The 24,244-nt window shown below is 34.4% G+C and overlaps 1 protein-coding gene across 3 annotated transcripts; it reads right to left on the reverse strand.

Moving 5' to 3' along the window:
- Positions 1 to 1,479: 1,479 nt before the first annotated feature.
- Net (atonal bHLH transcription factor 8-like protein net) lies at positions 1,480 to 19,213 on the reverse strand. 3 transcript variants are annotated; one of them, XM_072909190.1, is made up of 2 exons: positions 18,740 to 19,213; positions 1,480 to 4,592 (listed from the first exon to the last, which is right to left on the reverse strand). In XM_072909190.1, the coding sequence occupies exons 1-2, from the start codon at positions 18,759 to 18,761 to the stop codon at positions 3,445 to 3,447; spliced, it is 1,170 nt and encodes a 389-aa protein (XP_072765291.1). In that variant the 5' UTR covers positions 18,762 to 19,213; the 3' UTR covers positions 1,480 to 3,444. The 3 variants fall into 3 exon arrangements, with proteins under 3 accessions (XP_072765291.1, XP_072765290.1, XP_072765292.1); XM_072909189.1 differs by having other exon boundaries at positions 18,710 to 19,211; XM_072909191.1 differs by lacking the exon at positions 18,740 to 19,213 and adding an exon at positions 9,463 to 10,220.
- Positions 19,214 to 24,244: the final 5,031 nt, after the last annotated feature.

Consider the following 24,244-nt stretch of genomic DNA (forward strand, 5'->3'; position numbering starts at 1 on the left):
ATGAAAGTTGGTATGTGATGCTGGCACGGCGAATAAAACCGCGCGCCCGTTTTCGAGCAGGTAGCCAGCCAAACGCGAGAACGTCATCGCCACCTGCTATATCTCGGGATAATGGAAGAAGGAGGCGCGAATCATAAGAGACGGCAAGGAAAATTATTATTTTCTTAAGCAATTTACCCTCATACTAAGCAGCTGCTGAACCGGATATAGCTTGAACGTGCTACGCATTGATTCGTCGCTAATAATCCGATCACAGTGATATCGCGGATTATATAAAGAGGAACTATTAAATAAAATTAACAGATTAGAGAATTATAAAATATAAAAGCCATGTAATATAAAGAAAATATTTTCTCATATTTTAACGTTCAATTACAATAATTACAAAATCTATGTCTAATATATATAATTTAAAAATCTTCGATGTTTGTATTTCGAAATTTTATCATAATAATTTTAATTTTTCAAGAATTCTGTTAAAGAAACATAGTAGCAAATTTTTTTAGAAAATTAATCCTTACTCCGTACTATTGTTTTTGACACTTTCTAATTGTACAGGTGGTTTAGCATATTTTCGATAAGTTCATTAATATGTAAAATAGTTTTAAAAAATCTGAAAAAATTTATATACTTCCTGTGATTCTTCTAATTAAGAACTAAAATAATTTGCTTAAATATGTTGTTTTATGACTACTTATTTTTGAGAAATTGACGCTGTTAGAAAAATCACGGATAAAAATAATTCACCAGTACAGGGTAAGAGTCAAGAATATTTGAGATTGATAAATATTAAAAACACTGCAATATCAAAAATATACTGTAATTAATCGACTGCAAGTTTATGACACGAACGAGCATTTGTGTATATATGACAGGCGTGTAACACAATTGTTGGTCGATATCTTTATCTGTCGGCCAGATGAGCACTCGTCCGGAAACATTTTCGCGCCAACGATGCGTTCGGTGTCGTTATACCTGAATACATGTTGCGTATGTTGTGTACGTATATTTTTACGAAATGCTCTATTGAATCTACTTTTACTTCGTCGTCGCGATAACAGCGATTTCATCGAGCGCTTAGGTAAACTCGCGAAATCTGGCTGCGACTGGTTACATACTTACACTCGACTGAGCAATGTCAGCCGAGCTTGAATTCATATTTTTGCTCAATGTTGCGTTTTCATGAGACACGCGATACGACTGTGACCCATATTCTCGCATTGCATATTTAGCAATAAACGATCTTCAGTTCTCGTTCAATTAAAATTCAACGAAGGTCACGATATCAATCAGACAACTCGCAATCAGATAGTACAAATTAAAACCTTTTCTAAATTTTTCTATTCTTTATCTGAATAGAATTTATAAATAGAGATAAAATATTAATTTTTTTTAACGAAATGATTACGAGATATATTAACTACGAGAAGGATTGTCAGGAAATAAAAGAGACAGGAAATTGCATACAAAAAGACGGAATTTTCGTTGTTGAATTTCACTTTCATTTGAACTTTGCTTGAAGTTGCCTTACAACGTAAAAAGGTACATATCGAATATCGCATCGAATCGCCGCGTAAGGCCAAATGCGCTTTCTTCTTGCGTCGCATAACACATGTTCGATTACTATATCTCGCTTCGGCATAAATCGTTAATCATAACATCGTTACTTCTACTATTTACAAGAGTTCGATACGCAGCTAACGCGCGAAAAAACTATATGAACGTATGCTGACTCTTCTCCGATCACTTTTATATTTAGCTTCTTTAGGATCAGGTAACATCTTCCTCTCGCAACAACGACGATCGTAATACTTGTGAACGAATCTGTTAATTTCTTTTTTGTTAACAATTTAATGCAATATGTTTATTGACCAAGGTAGAATCTATATGTATTCGGAGTTAATATTATACAACACCGCGCGTATTCTCTAGATATCTTCAACATTAATATTTAATATTAAAATTACTAATTTTTTAATATTAAATATTAATATTAGAATTAGGTATCTTTAAAAAAAAACAGATTATTACTGTTTACAAACATTATATTGTTTTTAATTACAGATTTAACGGTAGACTTCGCAAGTCGAAAATCTTTCCGAAAATGTGAGAGACACATAATAGATCGAACCCCGTTATAATCACGATACTTTCTTTAGTACCGTGTTTTATCGGACTATTATATTTTTACAGGAAGACAATATCGTTTATAATTTTGATGTCGGTGGATTATTTTTATTCGTCATGTTATGTAATGTACGTGTAACGTTGACCGCTTCAACTATACCGCTAAGGTCATTATTATTGTCTTCATCTTTGTTTCGTCTTTTTTCATTCTCGCACATGTTTTAGATCTAGATTTTTTAAGCTGATACAACAGATTGCAAACGATCGACCGATCCCATTGTCCTTGATAAATATGCATCTCAATGAATCGCAGTTTGTAAATCGTTAATTTTAAGCAACACGCAAATTTGTTCGATCGAGTTAAGGTGTGTTTGCGTGCTCCGCAATTAATTCTTTTCAAGTCATGTCCCGAAGAATATTTAAGGCGTCAAAGTAATAGATCATGCATTATAAATGCTTTCTACGAATATCATCGCCAAAATATGAAAATTTAGAAAATTCTATTTTGTAAAAAATAATATAATTTCTCATAAGAATTGAATATATACACATATATATATATATATATATATATATATATATATATATATATAGAAAATTCTTATAAGAAATTTTTATTTATCATAAAAATTGATTGGGAAAATTGTTCTCTCCCTTCGTCATAATTTTCATAATGCGGTGCACGATTGCAGCAGTGTTTGCCATAAACCAAGCGCTGTCTAAGTATGAGGATATTTCTAAAGATTTATTGTCTGGTTGCACAGCTGCTATCGGTACGTAGGTAGATGGCCCGCCTCGTAATCATGAGCGCCAGAAAATCTCTGTGTCGGGAGTATTCATTAAAATCTAAAGTTCGCTTATCGCGATTTCGAAGAATATATTACACAAATTCTATACAATAACGAGTAATTACTCCTTAGAGCTTTATATGCAAACAAAACTTATCATTTTATTAAACATACACACTTTCGTGTCTTCTTTTTAAGAAAAAAAAAAACCTTCATGACGCCCATAATTCGCAATCTCAACGCATTTCTGATCGATACTCTACAAACTAATTAAGTTAGACAATCTCGTAGCGTACTTTTAAAAAATCGATGGTCTCTCTCACTTAAGCTAACGATTTATTTTTAGACTAACAATAAGTCTAGATCGCCCTTCCCTCCCCCTGCAAATCGAATGGCATCGAGAATAGAAGACGAAGCGTTTGACAAGCGTATGTGGAGCAAAATCTTCCCTATTTCGGTATTCATAACAGACTATTGTTTGTAAATTCTCTGTTGTTCTCATGTTGTTCATATTCAAAACAGGATTCGTTCAGTCATCTTTTCGCTTCCTGAGTTTGCCTTCCGTTTGGATGGTCCTGGAGACTAATTCTATACAACCATCCAAGTCTGCTGAATTCATAACCTCGCTGTTATTTTCTTGAAGGATTTTGCTGAGCGTCATAATGTAGCTGCAGGCAATCCTTAACACCGATAACTTTGACAGTTTCTGATTGTGCGAGTAGGCGGGTATGGCGCGTCTCAAAGTGTCAAAAGCTGCGCTGATAGTGTGCACCCTGGTTCTCTCTCGAGCATTCGCTTCTATTCGTCTCTCTCTCGTCATGTTTTTATAGTTTCTCTGCTGGGAGGCTCCCTGATGATGTTTCGACGGCGTTGAGGCCGCTTGATGATTCTGATGGTTTCTATGATTCTGATGATTCTGGTGATTACGAGTGGACGTTGCTAATAGATGTTCCATCATGTACGACGGTGTCTTTTCGTACGTACCGCTAACGGCAGGATGCGATGGTACTCGAGGTGTCTCATTTCTCACTACCAAAGACAAAGGCTCTTCCTGTAGTCTAGGGTGTGGTACGGAGATGATGCTCGATGTAGATGTTGTCGGTGCTTCTGGCTCAAATAACCTTTGACGAAGTTCTCGTCGAGGAGAAACAATTGATTTGTTATGACTGGCAGGGTGTTGTAGTCTTCTGAACGATTCATGTAGCCTCTGCATTGTTTCGTCTTGTTCCATCTGTCTCTTCTCTCCTTCTTTCTCGCTAGATGATGGTTTCGTCGATGATGTCATCGATGTTGTTGGCGTCGTTGTGCTGGACATCATCGTAGTCATTGTCGTCGACGTTATTGAGGATGCAGTTGTCTTGGATTCGGTTTTGCAGGAAACAGGGACCCATGGTCTGAAAGGGCTCGGCGTACTTAGCGATCTGTTCTCCTCCTGGTCCACAGTGGTTTCCTCAGAGATCGGATCAAAACGTCTCTTCTTCAACGGCGCCGCGATGACAGCTGGTTCCTGGATTTTGCGCGGCTCTGCTAGCTTTCGCTTGTTTCGCAAAGAGATCGGCGTTACTTGTACCTCGACGCTGTCTTCAGATGCGGTAGGCGAGTGTAGGTCCGATCTGCTATCCTCGTCGGCATCGAGGCAGGAACTACTATCTCTCTCAGAATCCGCCATCACACCGGCTATAAGCAAAATAAAAGATGCGCGTTAATTATAGCTATTTAATGTAAACGCTATAAATAATATAAGAAGATTAAATTACAGGTTACAGATAAAAAGATTATTTTTTATTTTATAAATAAAAAAGATTAAATTATAAATAATATTAATTTAATCCGTATGCAATTTAAACTTTTAAATTCTTTTTACATCCAATAATTTTTTTATTCTACCTCCATAAAATTGTTACGCGTGATGGGTACTTTCAAAAGACAAAGATATAACATAATAATATGAAGATATTTGAAAAAATTCCAATTAGTATCAAATTTATATTTATTATACAAAAAATACATATAAAATATTAGGAAATTATATAATTATATCTGTATTGATTAATTAATCACTAGAGATATAATTGATGTAAGATAAGCTTCTCCAGGAATTTGTTATTGAAATTCAATGCGGCGTTGGTGTGTATGCAGACGACGTGTATAAGTAAAAAAATCTATTTCAGAAACGTAAGCGCGTTATATGAAATTTTATCGAATTCTCGCATTCCAAGATTACATTCGTGTAACGTGACGGACGGCGTGGCGACGCACGTGTTTCCCTCGCGATTCCGTGGGCGGAACCGCGCTTCGGACACGCGGGAGATTTTCTGCTTTGATGCGTCATCCAGCTGGTACCATCTGGCGCGCACACAGGGACCGACCGAGAGAGAGAAAGATTATAATATACGTGCCCTGCGTCTTGCTCCTCTCTGCTCTCTGCTTCTCCGAGTCGAGTCGACTCGGATTCCAAGGCGGAGACTAATTTCGCTGATTTTAGTATCGTCGACGAAGACGCTTGTCATCGTGCGACTTATTGCTCCCTTTCGCCCCTTTTAACCATCTGACGCGCTACGAAAGTTAGAACGACACCTGTATATTTCTATGATTTTTTTTATCGTACATACAATTTTAATATTATTGTTTTGACGAAACTTTTATTTAAAATTATAATACGATAAAATGATAAATGATAACTTTTAAACTTAAATAATAATAAAATTATATATTTTTAATATAAATTCTAAGCGATTTTGAAAAGATTAGAGCGATACATATTTCGCGAAATGACATACGAGAATTAAGAATCGCAAAATTGTATACTATTTCGTCAATTATCAAACAAGCTGGCGTAACGCTTCATATTTGTGTAACAAATGCGCGTGCAAACACGACGATGCGTAATTTTATCCGGCGTTAGAGCAAAGATCGCGATTTCGCGACCTTTCTCACATTTCTCCCGAAACATTAAATTCCATACAAAATTTCACGAGCTGCACGACTTGCGATCTTAAATATTCTTTAAATATTTTCTTCGCTATTACGTAAATTGTTCGGTGAATTCGCGTACTGTTGCTAATGAAAGCAAGCAAGTAATCGTACAGTTTTATTCGATAATTATCGATCGATCATATAATAATTCATTTGAGTCTTCGATCGCTGACGTGATGACAAGTGCGACTTACGCGTGCTGCAGATGCATCGAATTTCTCGATCGCGGATCGCCGGCGCCGACTCTTCCACCTCTTAGCCTCTTACATTAGCCTCGCTTCTCGCTCTAACCTTTTTCTCGCATTCTCATTCTCTGTCTCACTATTGGCCTTCTCTCCCGAGTGAGATTACTAAATCAAAATCAGTTTTTAAAAGATATACGGCGTTATATTTATTCGAAATCGATATCGACGAGCATGTAGTTACTTTTGATTATTTTATTGCAAACTCGAAATAATTTGTCAGAATAATTTGTAATATATAAAATATAAAACACAGAAAAAATAATATTTGTTTAAAACGGAGAAGGAGAAAACTCTTAAAAATGCTAGTAAATTTCTTAAAGTATAATTGAAGATCGAAGAGTCAAATCCAGCGCATACTGGATTTTAATCCTGCAGTATTAATAAACGTACTTCTCCCTTCTCTCTCTCTCTCTCTCTCTCTCTCTCTCTCTCTCTCTCTGTTTCTTCTTTTTCTTATGTCCTCTCAAGAAGCAAAACGGCAACCAAAGCACGGCCGCCACATGGCGCTGGCGCCAATCTCGTCTGTTCGTTGTTCTCCTTTTATTGCCTTTCCGAGAGAAGAGTCATCGCGATCGCGACAGATCGGATCGTCTTTCCTTTCTGGTTAGCGATCGCACTGACCTCGACGCGACGCTTTCCTGAAAACTTTTTGCAGATTCCATGTAAGCCGTTGGAAGCCGTCCAGTTGAAAAGGACTTTCCTCCGGAAAGACTCGAAATTCCTTCGAGCACGATAAGTGCTGGCTGATCGGAGCCAAATATAGGTTCTATACACCATTTGAATTCACGCCTGATTAATGTGATTTTTCGTGATATGATACCGAATTAAAGTTGGAATTAATTGAAACAACATCCGTTAAATATTACTGCGCACTATCGTTTCACGCATGAAACAGCTTCTCGTCGCTTCTTTCTATCGCAAAATAAACGAAGTTTAAACAAATTTTGAATTATGCTAGAGAAAGCGTGTGCACAAGTGAAATGAAACAGTTCGCGAACAAGTAAGATAACGTTCCCAGCCACCTGGCATCGTCTGTGCTCGTCGCGTGTTAGTTTAGAAGCGTTATCGCACCGATAACAAGGCCGCACTCTCGACTCTCGATAGCGACCATCTGCCGCTGCTGTCGGCGACGATCGTTAATATTGTTTAACAAATGAAAAAACAGAATCTTTGCCTTTTAATGCCACAGCTCTTACTCGTACCGATATTCAGATGCAATCCATTTTTTGACATTAATCAAATATTGATCTGTGTAATTCATTATCGAAATTTTTTTTTTGTAATTATTTTCAATAATATCTATTATGTATTGTAAAAGAAAACAATATAAACGCTTTTGAAGTTAAAGACGTTACGTTGTATCGCCATCAATTAAAGATAGTCGATACCGTTGCTAAATTTACGCATTTCTACGTAGAAGAGTTTATAGTTAGATCGCGTCATAATTTTCTTATCACGCGTGTATACACGCGTGTATACGCGTAAAAATTCACGCATGCGTTGAAAGGATATTATCGCGACGGTATCGGGGAAAGGTTAGGTCATTAGGGGTCATCAGCAGGCGCCGCCGAGACACATGCTCGATCATCGGCCGATTCATAAATACGACGGAGCGCAAAAACGAAGTCGATGAGAGAGATCGCTCGTTCGTCGCAATTGATACGGTTTGCATCAGGATGTGCATCACTTGTTCTTAAAATATTAAAACATTCGGAACAAAGTAACTGAATGAAAATAAAAGACACGCGTAGCATTCTTGCGAAATTTGAATTACACCCTCCGAAAATAGCACAATTAAAGCATTTTGATAAACGCGAAAGACTAAACTGTTCTGAGAATCACATTCCGATCTAAAAAAAAAAAAAAAGATAGAAATCTGTCTGCCGACGTCACAACTTTTCTTTTCAACGCACCCACGTGAAGTCGTGCACGCGCCATATTTTGCGACTGACTTGCGAATCTCGCGGCATGTATCTTCGTCGTCTCGTTCACATTTGTTCAAACACGCCGGCCACATCTGTGCAAACTCTCGCGAGGGAACGTAACGGCTTGCACGTCGACCTTCCGCCATCCTTCCGTCGCGGCGGATGTCGCGGTTTTCACATGCTGTTTCTTCGTGGAAGCATTCATCAAGGAAAAACGATTTTTATTTGATGTTGCGTCTTCTGTACAGTTGTGTTTATCTTTCATTATATACGAACGCAATATTGTGCCATCTAAATTATTTCTTATCATTTTTTTACGAAGGATAATATTAATTAACTTTATGAAAATGTTTTAAGAAATTACATGATCTCAGTAATTTATATATATATATATATTATGAAAATAATTATTTAACAAATATTTAACGAATTTACATATATTTGTCATCAATAAATCAATAAATTCAATACATGTAAAAAAAACTGTGGCACAGTTATAGTTTATTTTAAACTTATATTTTATTGAATAAAAATAAATTCGAAAAATAGTCTCCATTTTATATTTACGCAAACAAAACAAAAATGTAATAAAAACTAAATGCAACAAGAACTATTTTCGCTCTCTTCTTGATTAAAAGAAGAAAATTATTGAGGGCACTTATCTTTCCTATGTGAGAAGATTGAAGGGGCAAAGAGATGAGAACACGTGGGATATGTCGGAAAACTTCCAACAGCTTTGGAGAACTTTGTATAGAACCGAAGTAGCTAAATATAGAATACGCAAGCAGTTCTCGCGTATGCGGCCAAAATTTGATCAGCCAAGCGATGGACTTTCGAAGATACGATGATAATGATTCGCATAATATCGTTTAGGAAGCAATATCTCTTCTTTTGCGCAGTAGTGTGTAAGAAGAATCGAAGAATTTGATAAGCGAGATTCGAGCGCGTGATCTATGGCCTGGATTACGAAAGATTCGAGGAAAACAGAAAGAAGAGCATGTGAACATAGGATGATCGATCGTATCTGAGATGTTCACTATGCACATTTCATAATATCGATGAGCAAGACAACAATATTGATACTGACATTTAGTTTATCTTTGTTTAAATAAAAATACAAGAAAACAAATTATCATTATTATTTTTGTGCACGTCAATTTTGAAATTTTACTCTCAAATCATTCGAGAAATATTATATTGATTATTATATTGATTGTTATATTTTAATATCTTAGATATTGTATATATTTCATTAATGTATTATTTCGTGTCGCTAATGAGCAGGACTAATGATCACCTGAAAATATCCCGATTGAATTGAGACACTAGTTTTTTTTTTCTTATCGACAAGTTGTTCGAAGAATGAATCGAGCTAAATAAGGAAAATGAGGTTACTCTTACTCGTAGATCATTCGCCGGGTGGTTTCCGTCATTGTCGCTGTCCCGCATCAATGGACGCCTGTCTGTCATCGTCGGGGCCGGCCTTTTGCAGAATTATAAAGTACCAGCGTTGACCGGTGTCGACTGGTTCGCGTAATTACGCGACGCCAATTGCATCCGGCGCCGAGCGCGACGACGCCGTGGGCCGCTAATAATCACCTGTTACGCGCCATAATAGCGACGTAATACGAGTGTTCGTGCTGGTACGATCGGTACGCGATGACTTAGATCGCCACGGCCGATACGCGAATGCTTTAATGACTCTCGATATACCGCGTACTTAACGATTGCCTAACGAGCAGTCTTCGTCGTTCTCGTAATTACCGTTTCAACGCGTGTCAACGTGTTTCGCAGTCACGCGCTCGTAGGCGCCTTTACCGTATATTATTGGGAGAATTATGCGAGGGCCCGAGCGCGTTGATTTAAGACCGCGGCGAGCGTAGGCGCGAAAAGTACGCCGCGCCGGCCGAATTAACCGTCTGATTATTCCCTTCTGCTTCTCCTTGTGAGGGCCGAGAGGCGACTTGCTGAGTTTCGCTTCACGCTATTCATTGCATTCGCACTGCGAAAAAGCTGTCGTCGATGCAGTGCAATCGCGGTTATAATAAGACGTAATCTTCCCCTTCCTTTTGTAAATTATAATAAGATACAATATTACGATAAGAAATTAATACTTAAAGATATATTGAACATGTTTAGCTTGTTTACATGAAACGGAAAATAATGTAATACAATACATGTAAGTAATATTTTATTTAAATATCAGAATAAATGTATTATATGTATATATTGTTGAGAAAATAAATAACACATATTTATTAAATACTAGCGACGGTACGAATCGCGATTTAATCAATGAAAAAACTTTTTTCCTTATAAATTTCATTCAATATCGTCAAAAATCAAATATAATGAATCAAATTGTCGATATTTTCACATGATTTACATCGTTTCCTTTCTTTTGGGTTTCTTGAGTTTAAAGTAGAATGTCAACAATTTTAACAAATGATTTTTTAAATTATAACGCAAGTATAAGAATTGAATTGTCAATTAAATTGTCATTTTATAAATAATTAGCTCTTAGAAATATTTTTTTCCTAAGCATAGTACGTTGAAAATAAGCTAGCTAGAAAGGGAAAAAGAGAGAGAGAGAGAAAGAGAGAGAATTTCGGTAATCTTTTTCTTGGAGAGAACCTTATGCAAAGGCTGTGCAACCACGATGACGAGAGAGCTATCCCGTGCTATTATATTCCACTCTCGTGTAGCGGCGCGTCGCATTTCCGCCGGAGCTTTGCTTTCCGCGAAGCGAACGGCGGACGCGCGCGGAAGAGAGAAGGAGAAAAGGGGAGGAGGAAATAAAAAAAAAAAAAAAAAAAAACAAGACTCGCCGATAAATCTCGCCGACACGACGCCGCCGTGGATGCGCCGTTTCCTGTCCCGATCCTCTCTGGAGAGCGCGCGCGGCATTTATCGCGCTGCCAATATACCATCGCGCTTCCGACGAGGGGCAAGCCAGCCGCTAGTTTCTTTTCGTTCGACATAAATAAATCGACTCGCTCGATTCGTCGTTGCAGTTGACCGGTTCGATCCAGATAATGAGACGACATTAATATTTTCGTGATTTCGATCTTCAAAACGTTCTTGCGAAAGAAGTTTTCTTGTTATAATGCTTCTGTCTTTTTGATGTTAAATCGATCAAACATCGCGATCATAATCAATATTCAGTATTAAAAAATTATTACAACCTAAATTAAACACATATTTGATCAAATATATACAATTTATAAATTTACCGCTGAAGCAAAATAATCATGAAATAACTGCGCGCAAAATTTTCCTATTTAGTTTTTCATGATATCCAAATCTTTTTTCTTAAATGATAAGAGAAAGCACACTCGAATGCGTGTACTCGGCATCGTCTCACAGAGAATCAAGGGAGATTGTCCAAAAGAGAGCAAAAGAGAAGAGAGGAGGCAATGGCGCTAGCCAGATGCTCGTGAGAGCGAGCGTGACTCGGTATGCCAAGTTGATCATTTGCACGGCCGAATAGATCCGATTGCGACAATACTCGTGTGTGTCTGTCTCTCTCGTTCTGTTTCTACTCCTTCTGGCACTGTTTCTTCATGTTGCGCGTCGCACATGGCCGTTTGCTCTATCGGAGTCTGGCCGATCAGTGTTGGGCGGCTTTGCGTAAACACAATGCCTAAGTACGTGCTGAATGCGTAATTTATTTGCTTGTAACATCCTTTTGCGCATGATCTAGCTGTAAAATTATTTTCCTGCTCGTGTTTCATCTTTCCTCTTTCCTTTTCCTCTTTTTTTTAAAGATTTATGCAGACGGATAAACTTGTTTGCATAGATCACGTGTCACTGAAGCAAATTTCAAATTATATATGGAATTATAAACAAGAAGCAGATTATCTACAAAAAAAATTCTCCAATTTTATTTATTCCGCATTAAATTTTATTTTTATCTTTTTTTTATAAAAAATATAAATTAAATTAGTTATTTTTTTATAAAATTAAGAATTAAATGTATGTCTCTTCAATTTTAATGTAATTTAAAGATCATTCTTAATATATTTATATATTTATAATAAATTTATATATATATGTACGTATGTATTTCTTAATTTGTAATTCTTATAATTAGTTTGAGTTATAAAATTTGCTTTGATAGTACATTATTTACATGAATGATTAAGACAGCTGTACATTTTTTGTATAATATTTATCATGCAAATGCTTCTCTTAAAGCGTCAATGGACGAGTGCACGCAAACTAAATAGCATGACGATATCGATCGGCGGCGTACGATAAAAGAATTATTTTTTTCTCTTTCTTTTTCTCCCTCATTGACCTTGTGTTTTGACCTTTGTCTATATGTTTAACTCGCAGCACCGATATCAAATCTTTAAAATATCGTATTCTCGAACACGTACATATTTTAACTCTTAATGTTTTGATAATGAAGCAATTGTAAAATTTGTGATAAGAGGAAGACCCATCTCTACAAGATATTTAATTTTTGAGTTTTATTAAATTTAATTAATATTTTCTTAATAAGAACAGAAGAATTTTGACGAATCGTTTTGCAAGCCGAATTATATTTTTTAAATTATTTAATCTGAATGAACTTTTCTGATGTCATTCTGTGTCAGTCTTACATGTTTCTTATGATATTCAAAATAGCTTCCAAGTTTTATCAAGCTTATCATGTCTCTGATTTGTATTAAATATTTATCACGCTTCAAATTTTTATTTTTATTGTATATTCATTTTCTTCACACATTAAGAATTAATATATCCACAAAATGCACACATTTCTAAATTCATAATTTTTTAAACTATTTGAAATTCATGTTTGCTTAATAAACGATATTTAATTTTTAACGTTAAATATCACATAATAATTAAAGCACGATTTTAAATTAAACTTTAGTAAAAATTTATTATATACATATACATTTATGTCTGTAAAGACAGATTATAAAAAGACAGATCGCTAATAAATTTTTACAAATTTAATTAAAATAAATATGTATTTCCAAAAATAAAATTTAATTTTAATTAACTCAATTTTTTATAAACATTTCTAACTAAAAAAAATATATATTATTATCTCAAAACACTGCCGCTATATTTTTTTTGTGAATCACTAGTGGTTGCTGTTATATGCATGTATATTTCGTTTTTTGGGGGAAAAAATTCTGTACAGCTTTTAGGTTTGTGATGTATTTAACTATCCAATATTTGTCTTTCTCATTTTATGTGTGTGCTGCGACGCGTATCAATCCGCGTAATAAACACGTGTAAGCGGCCCACGTGCCGCGGGCTCTTGCGGGAATATTATTCGTATATTTACCCATATGCGCTTAAATCAACATAAAATCGCGAATGATATATACATATATTCGAGCGAGTGGACAGATGTGCCGCGATATTGTGCAAGTTTCGACAATTCGCGTTCTCATAAGCTTTGTACAAAAAAGCTCATGTGCTTTTATTTATAAAAGCATTTATTTTTTAAATTATAACGTTCTCTGCTGGCATTATTATTTTCTTCACTCGCGATGAATATTTTTCCCGGTGACGATTATTCCGAGTGCGGATGAGTTCTCTCAGGAAATCGGACCGCGCGTTTATTTTAATCACGTCAACTGTGCGTTCGATGATCGAGAACAAGTGGCTTGCTGTCGCATGCATTGCAATGCGTCTCTCATCGTGCATTGTCGATTACATATACGCTAGGTGTCTCCAAATTGTTGAAATTTTTGGATTTAGACATTACTAAGGCAAATTTTCATTCCAAAAAATTCAACAAAAAGCTATTTTTTATTTGTAATGAATTACAAAATATATATTTAAAATATGTTCTATTGAGACTTTATTTATTGGAAATTTTGGAAGAATTAAAGGTTTGTTTAAGCAGGTGAATGAGACACTGTTGTAGAAATAACGAAGGTCAGAAAGCAAGACTCTTTCACGAAAAATAACTATTGAAATTATCATACAGACAAAACAGTATAGAATATAATTCAGTAAAATAGCGATGACGAGAGGAGAGTCTTTCGTCTTATAACATTTTTTTGTATTCGTAACCGGACTCAATATTATATCGATTACACTCTCGATGGCGAGGTCAAAACTGGCGCAATAAATTCCAGACAAAATTTGTATCAGAGGCGCTTATAAAGGAAAGAGGGACAGTATTAAAACGATACTCATCAATTTATGGAGATAATCATGCAATGCTATTTAATTGTAGTCATACTGGTATGCAATGTTTATGAACTTTTTCACTCCTTGTTTTCTCTTTTTTTCATTTTATAGAATAATTTTTTAAATAGCAGTCCAGATATAACAGAGATGTAACATTCTTGAATTATATAAGTACTGAAAGTAAGTTGTATTTTTGCTAACTAATTATAAGCTTTGACGGGAAAATAAAATCTTACTTTTTTAATTTCAATTATCTTATTTTTAATTTTGATTATCTTGTAAATCTTATTTTAACGGAACTGCAACTTAACGTTTTTTTTTTAATATTTAAAGGATGTTTAATATTAAAATGACAAAAGCCATAAAAAAAAGATAATATTTAACTTTGTCAACAAAAGATTTTGCATTAAAATGTCTTATAAAATCTGAAGATGAAATTTTCATGAGATGTACATACATATGTCATGGATTTTTTATGACAATGTTTATTTGTTTTGTTTGTATACCTGATGTCATTCCAATTATATATTATATATCTAGATATAGTAGTAGATAAAATGTTCTAATTAATAATATATTATCGGATGTATAAACATATTTTGTAAAGGCGTGGTTTGCAGACACTACGTGAAAGAAAAATGTGGATTGCGACAATGTCGTAAAACACCGGCTGACGTGCATATGCATAAAAATATACTTATTCAACAATACACATAGCTATAGCCAAAGAAGAGTAGAACGTGTTCGTGATTTATATTCTAAAACTGGAGAAGTCATCTCTTTGTCGCGATTTGCTACAGTTGAGATACTGACTCGCTGTGCAAGCGGCTGATTTGAGAGTAAAAGTGGTCGGGCAAGGAGATGAGATATGTAAATGAATGCGTAGACTTAGGTGTAACGCAGTAGCCGATAGGCACTATCTCGATTATATATTTATCGCGGAAAGGACAGGTACGATCTAATTAAAACGCTCGTCGTGTCTGTTATACTTTTGTTATTATACGTTTTCACGTATCAGATAAATTATGATAGAACAAAGTTGTGCTTTTCGACGATAAGATTAATTACAGTTTTGAAATCAATAAAAATATTATATTTACCGAGCTATCTATAACAAATGATGAGTATTGGTTGTAAATGGTCATCATTATTATTGTTAATATGAGCCACTAATAATGTAATAACTTTTTGTTCATTTTATTAAATGTATTAGAGAGAGATCACAAGTAATAAATTAATAAAAAATTAATTTAAATAATTAAATTTATAAAAATTAAATAAAAAAAATTTGTCAATGTTTATTATTTATTAAATAATTAAATTGATCACACACGCCCATATACGTGCACACACATTCAATCTTATACGTGAGAATAAAAAGTTACTGACTATTAATTGTATTCTTATAACATCGCGATATTATGCTCATAGTATTCATATAATACTCACATACAGCATTTTACAATTATCTTACAATTAATTCTACATCTCGTTGATGACGGTAAAGTTTATATAAATAACAATTTTAAATGTTACACGTAATTCATCTAGACTTTTATTTTTTCTGCGATCCATGCACTTTCCATAAAATACACACGCAATATCATTGCGATCAAAATATATAACGTTGATAAATAATATTGGATTCTAATACATCTCACATGATATTAAGCGGTTAAAGGTATCATGCGTCAACAAATGTTTACGATTAATTAAGATTGATGAACAGTTTATCGACATGATTTCTTGACCGATTTTTAGTTTAAAGAAGGGAATGTAGGCGCGATTGAATATCTCTCTTTTATATAATAGAGATTTATCCGCTATAATGAATAGTGAAGCAAAAACTAATACCAATGCACTTATATTCAACTCTCCATTAAAAATTTATAATTTTTAAATAAAATATAATATTTATAAATTCGATATAATAATATTATTGTATCGCAAACGATAAAAGATATCTAATTCATCGTAAAGCTTTACTAATATTGACAATAAATTTGATATGATATTTTCATAACGTGAGCAATATTATCATTAAATTAAAAAATTAGTAAAATAACAAAAAATATAAGTAATTAAATTCTTAAATTAACCGTGCTTCAACTATTTTGGTACACTCCATCAATAATCCCTCCAAATTTGATTAAAAAGATATATTTTTTCATGGTTAGATAAAATCTTTTTTTATTTCTAACCGGATCTTTCTTCTGATTATTACTAATCGGATGTTTGATATTTCATCTATTTTTGCCTTATCATTTCCCAAGATATTTATAATAAAGAGAAAGAAGAGAAAGTTTAATATCTATTATCGCAGATAAATTATATCATTAACCTTGATAATGGATGTATAATTATCTGCGACCATTTCATTAATAAATTCAAAAGATAAAATATAATGTTATTTTGCTTTTATGTGACCTTATCGTAGGATTGACACACTAAATAGATTGCTAGATTTCAATCTCTCTCGCTCTGACGTTAAGTTAAATCGGCGCGCCGCGTTGATTCTACTGTTCCACAGGCATTGTTGTTTACGCGTAGATGCCCAGCACCGATTTCAAGCTCGGTCAAAGGGGGTCGCCTGTACTTCGGGCGTGTTTCTCTATGGTTGTACATGTATATGTGTGACGACCCACGCTGGCGCCGTCGCAGCCACAGCCGCCACGACTACTGCCACCTCCACTGCTATATGTCTCTTTCTCTCTCCCTTTCTCGCTTTTCTCTTCTCTCTCTTCCTCTTTTCTTCTTGTATACACCTCAGTGTCTAGCAAAAATGCCCAGACTATCATCTGGCATTTACGTGTAAGCAACGATAGTCTAGTCCCGATTGTGAATAAGATATGTTTTAAGATAAAAGATTGCTTTGAATGATTAGTATTATACTGTGGACTCTCTCTCTCTCTCTCTCTCTCTCTCTCTCTCTCTCTATATATATATATATAAAGGGCATTCTATTTAAACTAAACTTAGCAAATAAAACAATAATGAAGTCAGCTTTTTGTATGTTTGTACTCTCCCGGTGTCATGTAGCTGTTTATTTACGTATTTGTTTGTCTAATCTTTATATTGATATAAGAACATATCCATTCTGATCGTCACCTCCAACCGATTCCCCCTTTGTTTCTCGTCACGATCCATCAGCCGCATAAATCTCGCATTCCACATCGGCGCCGCTCATAATGATAATTATCGGTATACATCAAAAAGAGTGTATTGATCGGTCTGCATTTAAATGACTAGCCTGATTTACGGCGAATTAAAAATTCGGAATATTATTCGACAGGATTTTAATACTTTAGCGTACTTTTGTATATCGTGTTTTACGGAAAATCATGTCAATCACGTATACCGATTTAAAATAGGTAAAACAAATCTGGAGCGTGTTGGAGATATTAGTGGATTTAAGTTGTGTGGATTATAATCTTATCATAAATTGGAATTCTCTTACATTCTAAGTTAGAAGCTTAGATCGATGACACGAGACAATATAAAAGTAAAAGCTTTTGGAGATATCAAATTTAAAATGAATGAAAAAATCATAATCATCTCACAATCAGATTCATATGAAATAAAGTAACTAAAATATAATTGAACTAGAATAGTAAATTAATTTTTCTTTAATTAATTACAAGTCATACAGAATGCATTCGATAATCGCAGTGATTCTTCGTACAAAAATAAATCGATTGTGAAATTTTTTTTCGTACGATATGTTTTAAAGATTTGTCGAATAATTTGTGTGCGCGCTTGATTAAAATTCTGTATCTCTTTATAGATTAACGTTTATATCATTCAAGCTGATGTTTCCAAACATTGGTAACGTGTTTTGTTTTCTATCACTTCTATTATTGTGCAAGTTTATCTTTCTATTAATATTTTACATTTTCAAATAAGGCAATCGAGACAACTTATAAATTCGACGGAATTTCAAGATCAATTTTCTTAAAATAAGGTTTCATATGCAAAAAACAATCATTTTGCATTTTCGATTCATTTTTGCACAAGGAGACGTTTTTCGATTATTTTATCATAATTATCATATTCGATATAAATAAAAAAGAAGCTTCTTTTGCATTGAAATTTTCTTAACTTGAATTATCTCAAGCTCAATAAAATCTGAGTAAAGATTTGATTCTTTTCGAAAGTCTAATTCTTTTTAAAATAATTGGAAAGATTGAAAATAATTAATAAGCTTAAGCTACAAATAATTTTGAGTTAATCAATGCACTGTAGATATAATGCTTTGCTCTTAGAGTTATTATAAGCAAATTAATACAAGTTATTTATGCAAATTATTGACTTTTCACTCTTCATAATGTACGTTATTTTTAACTTTAAAGAGACGAAAACAAAGTTAAGTCAAGCGAGTCAAAATCAAAGTGATCAACAATTTAAAGCGATCATTTTCGCTTCGGTTCTTGTGTCATCGATCGATTAAGGTCCGTGAGCGCATCACGGACTACTGTTTAAAATTCACCTTTCATGAAAGCTGAAAGCTCGAACGTACTTTCCATCACGTGCTCGCTCATTTTCCTCTCATGGGCCACCGGCACTTCACCGGTTCACTCCTTCCTCAATTCACGCACCCTCACGCACAAATACACTTTTCTTTTTTTCTCTCTGGTATAGATCCACAAATCTCGGCACGTGTAACAAAGCGTTGGTTCGTCGCTTTAGTAATCCTAGAATTCCGTTTACCGGCTGACGTTTGATGCGAACTGATCTCGCGGGTTTGTCTAGACGATAAACTCGATAAAAAATGACACACGTCCTGTTCCTATCGTAGTCGACAGCGAACTGACTCACTTCGTGTACTCTCGACTCTGTTTCACGCTCTTACGTGTGCGAGGGAGGCCCGACTGGTCCGTACTCCACTCCACTACCACCACCAACTTGGCCACTGCCACCACCACTGCCGCCAGTAATATCGTCGCGCTACCACCACTACCACCACCAACACTAGTAGTACTACTGAACTACTACCGCCTGTATACTACTACTAACTAACGTTAGCGACCCGATGTCGCCGTGGACACGGTCTCTCTCTCTCTCTCTCTCTTTCTTTCTCTCTCTCTTGTTCACCAATAAGCTTTGTCGATTCGAAAATGCGGCATACGAGAGAGTATGTCGTGATGGTGGGGATCCATCACGCCGGAAAAGATCCCGTGACAACGTTGGCGTTCGGCGTTGGCGTTGGCGCCGGTGATAGTAGTGGTATGCGTCGTGATCCCTTACACATTCAAGCCCAACTCACAGCTGATAATAGTAGTAGTGATCACAGTATCGCAGTAGTATTTGCCTATACTAGCTCTAATGGTAGCTCGATGTTAGATGATGCGAGACAGTAGCGTGATAGCAGTAGTGTCAGTTGGAAGATCCGTTGATGTTCCGATGTCAGTAATGATTCATAACGAGGTTGAGACTTAATGGTTTAACGATTCTTAACGATCCTATTGATTCTTAATTTCTCAATGATTCTCGCGATGCGACGTTGGTGTCCTCCGATGTTGGCGCCGTTGATCGTAGCGATGTCGCCGTTCATTGGTATTGGTATAACCATCGAGATGTTAGACGACGCAGCGCGTTGGCGTCGGCGGTGGCGATGGTCGCGGGAGGGGAAGAGGAGAAGTGCACGCATTGTTGGCGGCGGGAGTCAGCGGGGGCCGACAGAGCGGCGCCAGCAAGCCGAGAGTTTAGCTCACAGTTTCTCTGTACCACTCGCTTACTCGTTCTCTCCTTCTTCTTCTGTCTTACTACGCTTCTTCTCTCTTTTTCTTTTCTCCCAGTCTCCTCTCCGCTGACCCTACGCTTCTCTCTCTCTCGTCGTGCCTTATAGCCGCTCTGCCCACCCACCAGTGGTAGCGCACTCGAATGTGCGAGTGTGTGCGTATGCACGTATAAAAATGCCAGAGGACGGCCAGGAATCGCGAGTTTATGGGACTCACTGACCACCGCGGGTGTCTTCCCTCCGCTTGCCCTTCTTGGTCTCGTAGCGGAGGCCGTTTACCGACGTTGTGATCAACGGGAGATTCGACCTCCGAATTTTTATTCCTTTTACCGCCCTCTTGTTTCTGACCGCTCTCGCTCTTCCTTTCTTCGCAATCTTCTACTTTATCCATGGTATCCCTTCTGCTTGCTGGATGCAAACAGACCCGATGCAACACTTTTGTTCTTTTAGAAGGATGTTTTCGTCAAAACGAGAACCACCAGTGGGTAAGAATTAGAAACACTTATTCTCGAAGGCTATGGGAAAGCGATTATTAAGTTCACCGGCGAATCGTAAATACTTGCTGATTTGTACAAACGGTAATTGCGACAAAGTAATTGTAGATTAAACTCAATGCTAGAAGCGAAAGTAAGTTAGGTGTAAGAAATGAGCGGTTATTAAAGAATAATCACTAAATGTATATTTATTAAGAAAGTTATTAGAGAATAATTGGGCAATATTATAAATGTTTTAGAAATACTATAAGAGTTATTAATATGAGTAGAAGAAAAAAACAGAAATATATATACATATACATGTACAAACAAATTTTTATAGTTTGTATTTTTTATCAAATGAATACAAATATGTGTATATATATATATATAATGTACATTATACATATATGTATAACATATATAATGCATTTCGAAATAGTTTTTTTCGAAACACTGTCTCATTTTGTAAATTAGCTATAATTTTTCAATATCTTTATTTTTTAGCTATCAGATTCTTATGAATTAAAATAGTTATTTTCTGAAATTAAGGATTATTATTTTACATTTGGCCTCCGTCGTTGATTTTAAATAATATACATATTTTGCATATAAAATTGCAAGCGATAATTATTAAAAATTTTTAATATTTTTCATCAATAATTTTTCTTTTCTGAGTAAAATATCTTTGACGATTATTAAGATAAATGCTCGGGACAAATATGACGACACTCACATGACATTACAATTATACATTATAATTATTTTATTCAAAAATCAAACTTTACATTGTGAACATATGCATACGTATTCTCTTTATTATTTTGAAACGTGAACTTTATTACATCACAATTTTCTCATCAACTAAACCATCGTTGCTTGTCATATGTATTTAAGAAAACACCATATGCGGATCAATCAAAGAGCTCTAGTTATACAAAAGAATACTGCTATTTTCGTTATTCGTTGATTTTATGATTCTAAAAATATTTCAGTCTTTTAGCCTGCATCCATGTTTGACACATGGTCACTGATTGTGTGGTCACCATCTGTAGCTGTAGATTTTCTATCTGAAAATCGGCAAATTCTTATGGTCAATCTGTTTGTATTAACATATTTCGTGTTAAGAGGATTGTCGTTAAGTAGACAAAGTTTATTTTTTTTTTAATTTGATCGCTAATTTGTATCAACTCTAATATTCATTGTTTCAAAATGTAATTTGCACATTGTGTTTATGAATTTAGAAAATGACAAAAGCAGAAAAATTGAAAAAAACATGAATAAAAAAAGAATTTAAGAAAACTTTTTAGAAGAGTCGAAATTTTTACATTTCCATTTATCACCCGATCTATTTAATTTTGAATTTCTTTTGAAATATAATCAAGATTATGTTTTACGCACATTAGAAAAGAAGAAGTTTATTAATAAGACAAAAATTATTCAAGATTAAATAAAAAATATTCTATTTTCTTTGCAACTCCATTATAGACAGAGCGTCGAAAGCGCTGCATCTTTCCTTTGGATCGCGTTTTCGAGACTGCATGAGTTTCGTCCCAGCAGCAGTCGGACTTGTCAAACCAGAAATGGTCCACGCATTAAGAAGCGTAACCGATCAAGGTCGTTGGAAACTTTTATTTAGTCGTATAATTATTTTCTCTCTTGTAACTTTTTATTCAATTAATTGAGTTTAACTGAGTTCTTTTCTAGAAAAGTCAATAAAGTCAAAAATTAACAAAGTAAATTCGTTTTTTTTGTTAACACAATCTTTTTTTCAGTAGTATTTTAATTGTTTAATAATGAATTAAATATGAAAAAATATATATATAATATAATACACTGTTTCGAGTTTGTTAGTAAAAATAAAAGAGAGAAGTATTCAGCAACTTTTAAAACGTTTCTGAGTTTCTTTTGCAATGATTCTTATTGTTAGCAACAAATTGCCGTTTTTTTTATCACGCTATGGAATTACTTGAATTTTGAAGTATATATAAGCACATATTTTAAATATATGTATACAATTATTTTAATCAATCAGTAATCCTAAAACATATTCGAAATTTTCGCATAATTTTAACTTTTATTTATTCCAAAATTTTTACATGTAATTAATTCTATAAAAAATTTGAATAAAAATATAAATATAAATTTTGTAAAAAAATAAATAAATTAACTAAATATATAAAAATGAAGATACTATAAACGTAAAGTGGGTTTTGTAAAATTAGTAACAAAAATTATTTTACTTTTTGTAAGACTACTTTGGCATGACTTGCGATTAATCACAACAAGACTTTTTAACGAAAACAATTGTTTTCCCGTGGCTTTTATAAGAACTACGCAATTTCCCTCCCTCCATCTCTCCCTTCTCTCTCTCTCTCTCTCTTTCTCTCTCTCTCTCTCTCTCTCTCTTTCTCTCTTTCTAGTGCAAAAACATTCTTGAGACATGATTATTTCAATAGAGAATTTTTCGATAAGATATGTTAATCGAGATAAAATTTTTTATATCATCTGTCAGTTAAAGATTTTATCAGGAATTCTATTATTATCGATTCATCGGTGATTAAATCACATTGAAAATGTTAAAAAGATGTTTTGATAGTAATGAAAATTACACTTAATTATTTTCCCCTATTTTGCTAATACTCTTTTCTAATTGCAGATTATATTACCGTGACATTATTTAACTCATAAAATTTAAAATAATTAAATCCAATTAATGCTTTTTTCTTTATGAAGAAAAACTATAAACATATATATCTAATATATACATTGCTCAAATAAACAAAAGTTTTATTAATGACACATTAGTATCTAAGTAAAGATATGCAAAATAACAGTGACTAAACAATCTTCTCCGTTGACTTATCAATCATATAGAAATCGATTAATTCGCCAATCAAACAATCTTCACAAATTCCCTGATAATATCCCGCGGTCTCTCTCTCTCTCTCTCTCTCTCTCTCTCTCTCTCTCTCTCTCTCTCTCTCTCTCTCTCTCTCTCTCTCTCTCGCTCTCTCTCTCTCTCTCTCTCTCTCTCTCTCTCTTTCTTTCTTTCTTTCTCAGATATTCCGCAAAATAAACAAGTCTTGTCAGACAATTTCGCTTTTTCGATATATTTACAGCACGATGTAAAAAATGAACTGCTTTCGACCGCGGCGAATATCGGTCGCGCGCGCGAGAAAAAGAAAGGATTAATGACTGTTATTTTGAGTGCGGCAATTTTGTGTGCAATTGCACGTCAACCCGCGAAACAGACACGCCCGTGCGGCGCTTGGTCGCCTTTTAATTCACATCGGATTCAAAAAGCAACTTCGGACATGCCAAACCTCTCATTTCCTTTCGCTTGTAACTTGTATAAAGGATATAAGACAGATAGAAAAAATTGATAACATTGAGAAAGAACAATTTATATTTGAGAAGAATTACACATTAAAATTAAAATTAAAATGTATTTAAAACTTAGTATAATCAAAAGAGCATGATTAATTATGTACTTTATGCTGAATAATAATTTCAATATCGGCAAGAACTACACGTGCGATTCGTAATCCTCATTGATCTTTTATCAACTACTAATTAATTATTAATTAACCACTTGTTATTTTTTTAAATTAATTATTTTAATAACGCTTTTGAGAAATTATTTACATTATTCACTGAGGAATTAATTCATTAAGTTTGATTTACATCAAAGCTTTAAATTATTGTGTTTAATAATTTAAGTTAGTGTGTTAAAGATACTGCGTGAAAAATAACAGTAACAGCTTTTTCATTTTGTCAATCTCAGCAACACGAGCATCTTTGTAATAAT

The sequence above is a fragment of the Anoplolepis gracilipes genome, chromosome 17, assembly GCF_047496725.1.
Source record: "Anoplolepis gracilipes chromosome 17, ASM4749672v1, whole genome shotgun sequence".
Classification (NCBI taxonomy): domain Eukaryota; kingdom Metazoa; phylum Arthropoda; class Insecta; order Hymenoptera; family Formicidae; genus Anoplolepis; species Anoplolepis gracilipes.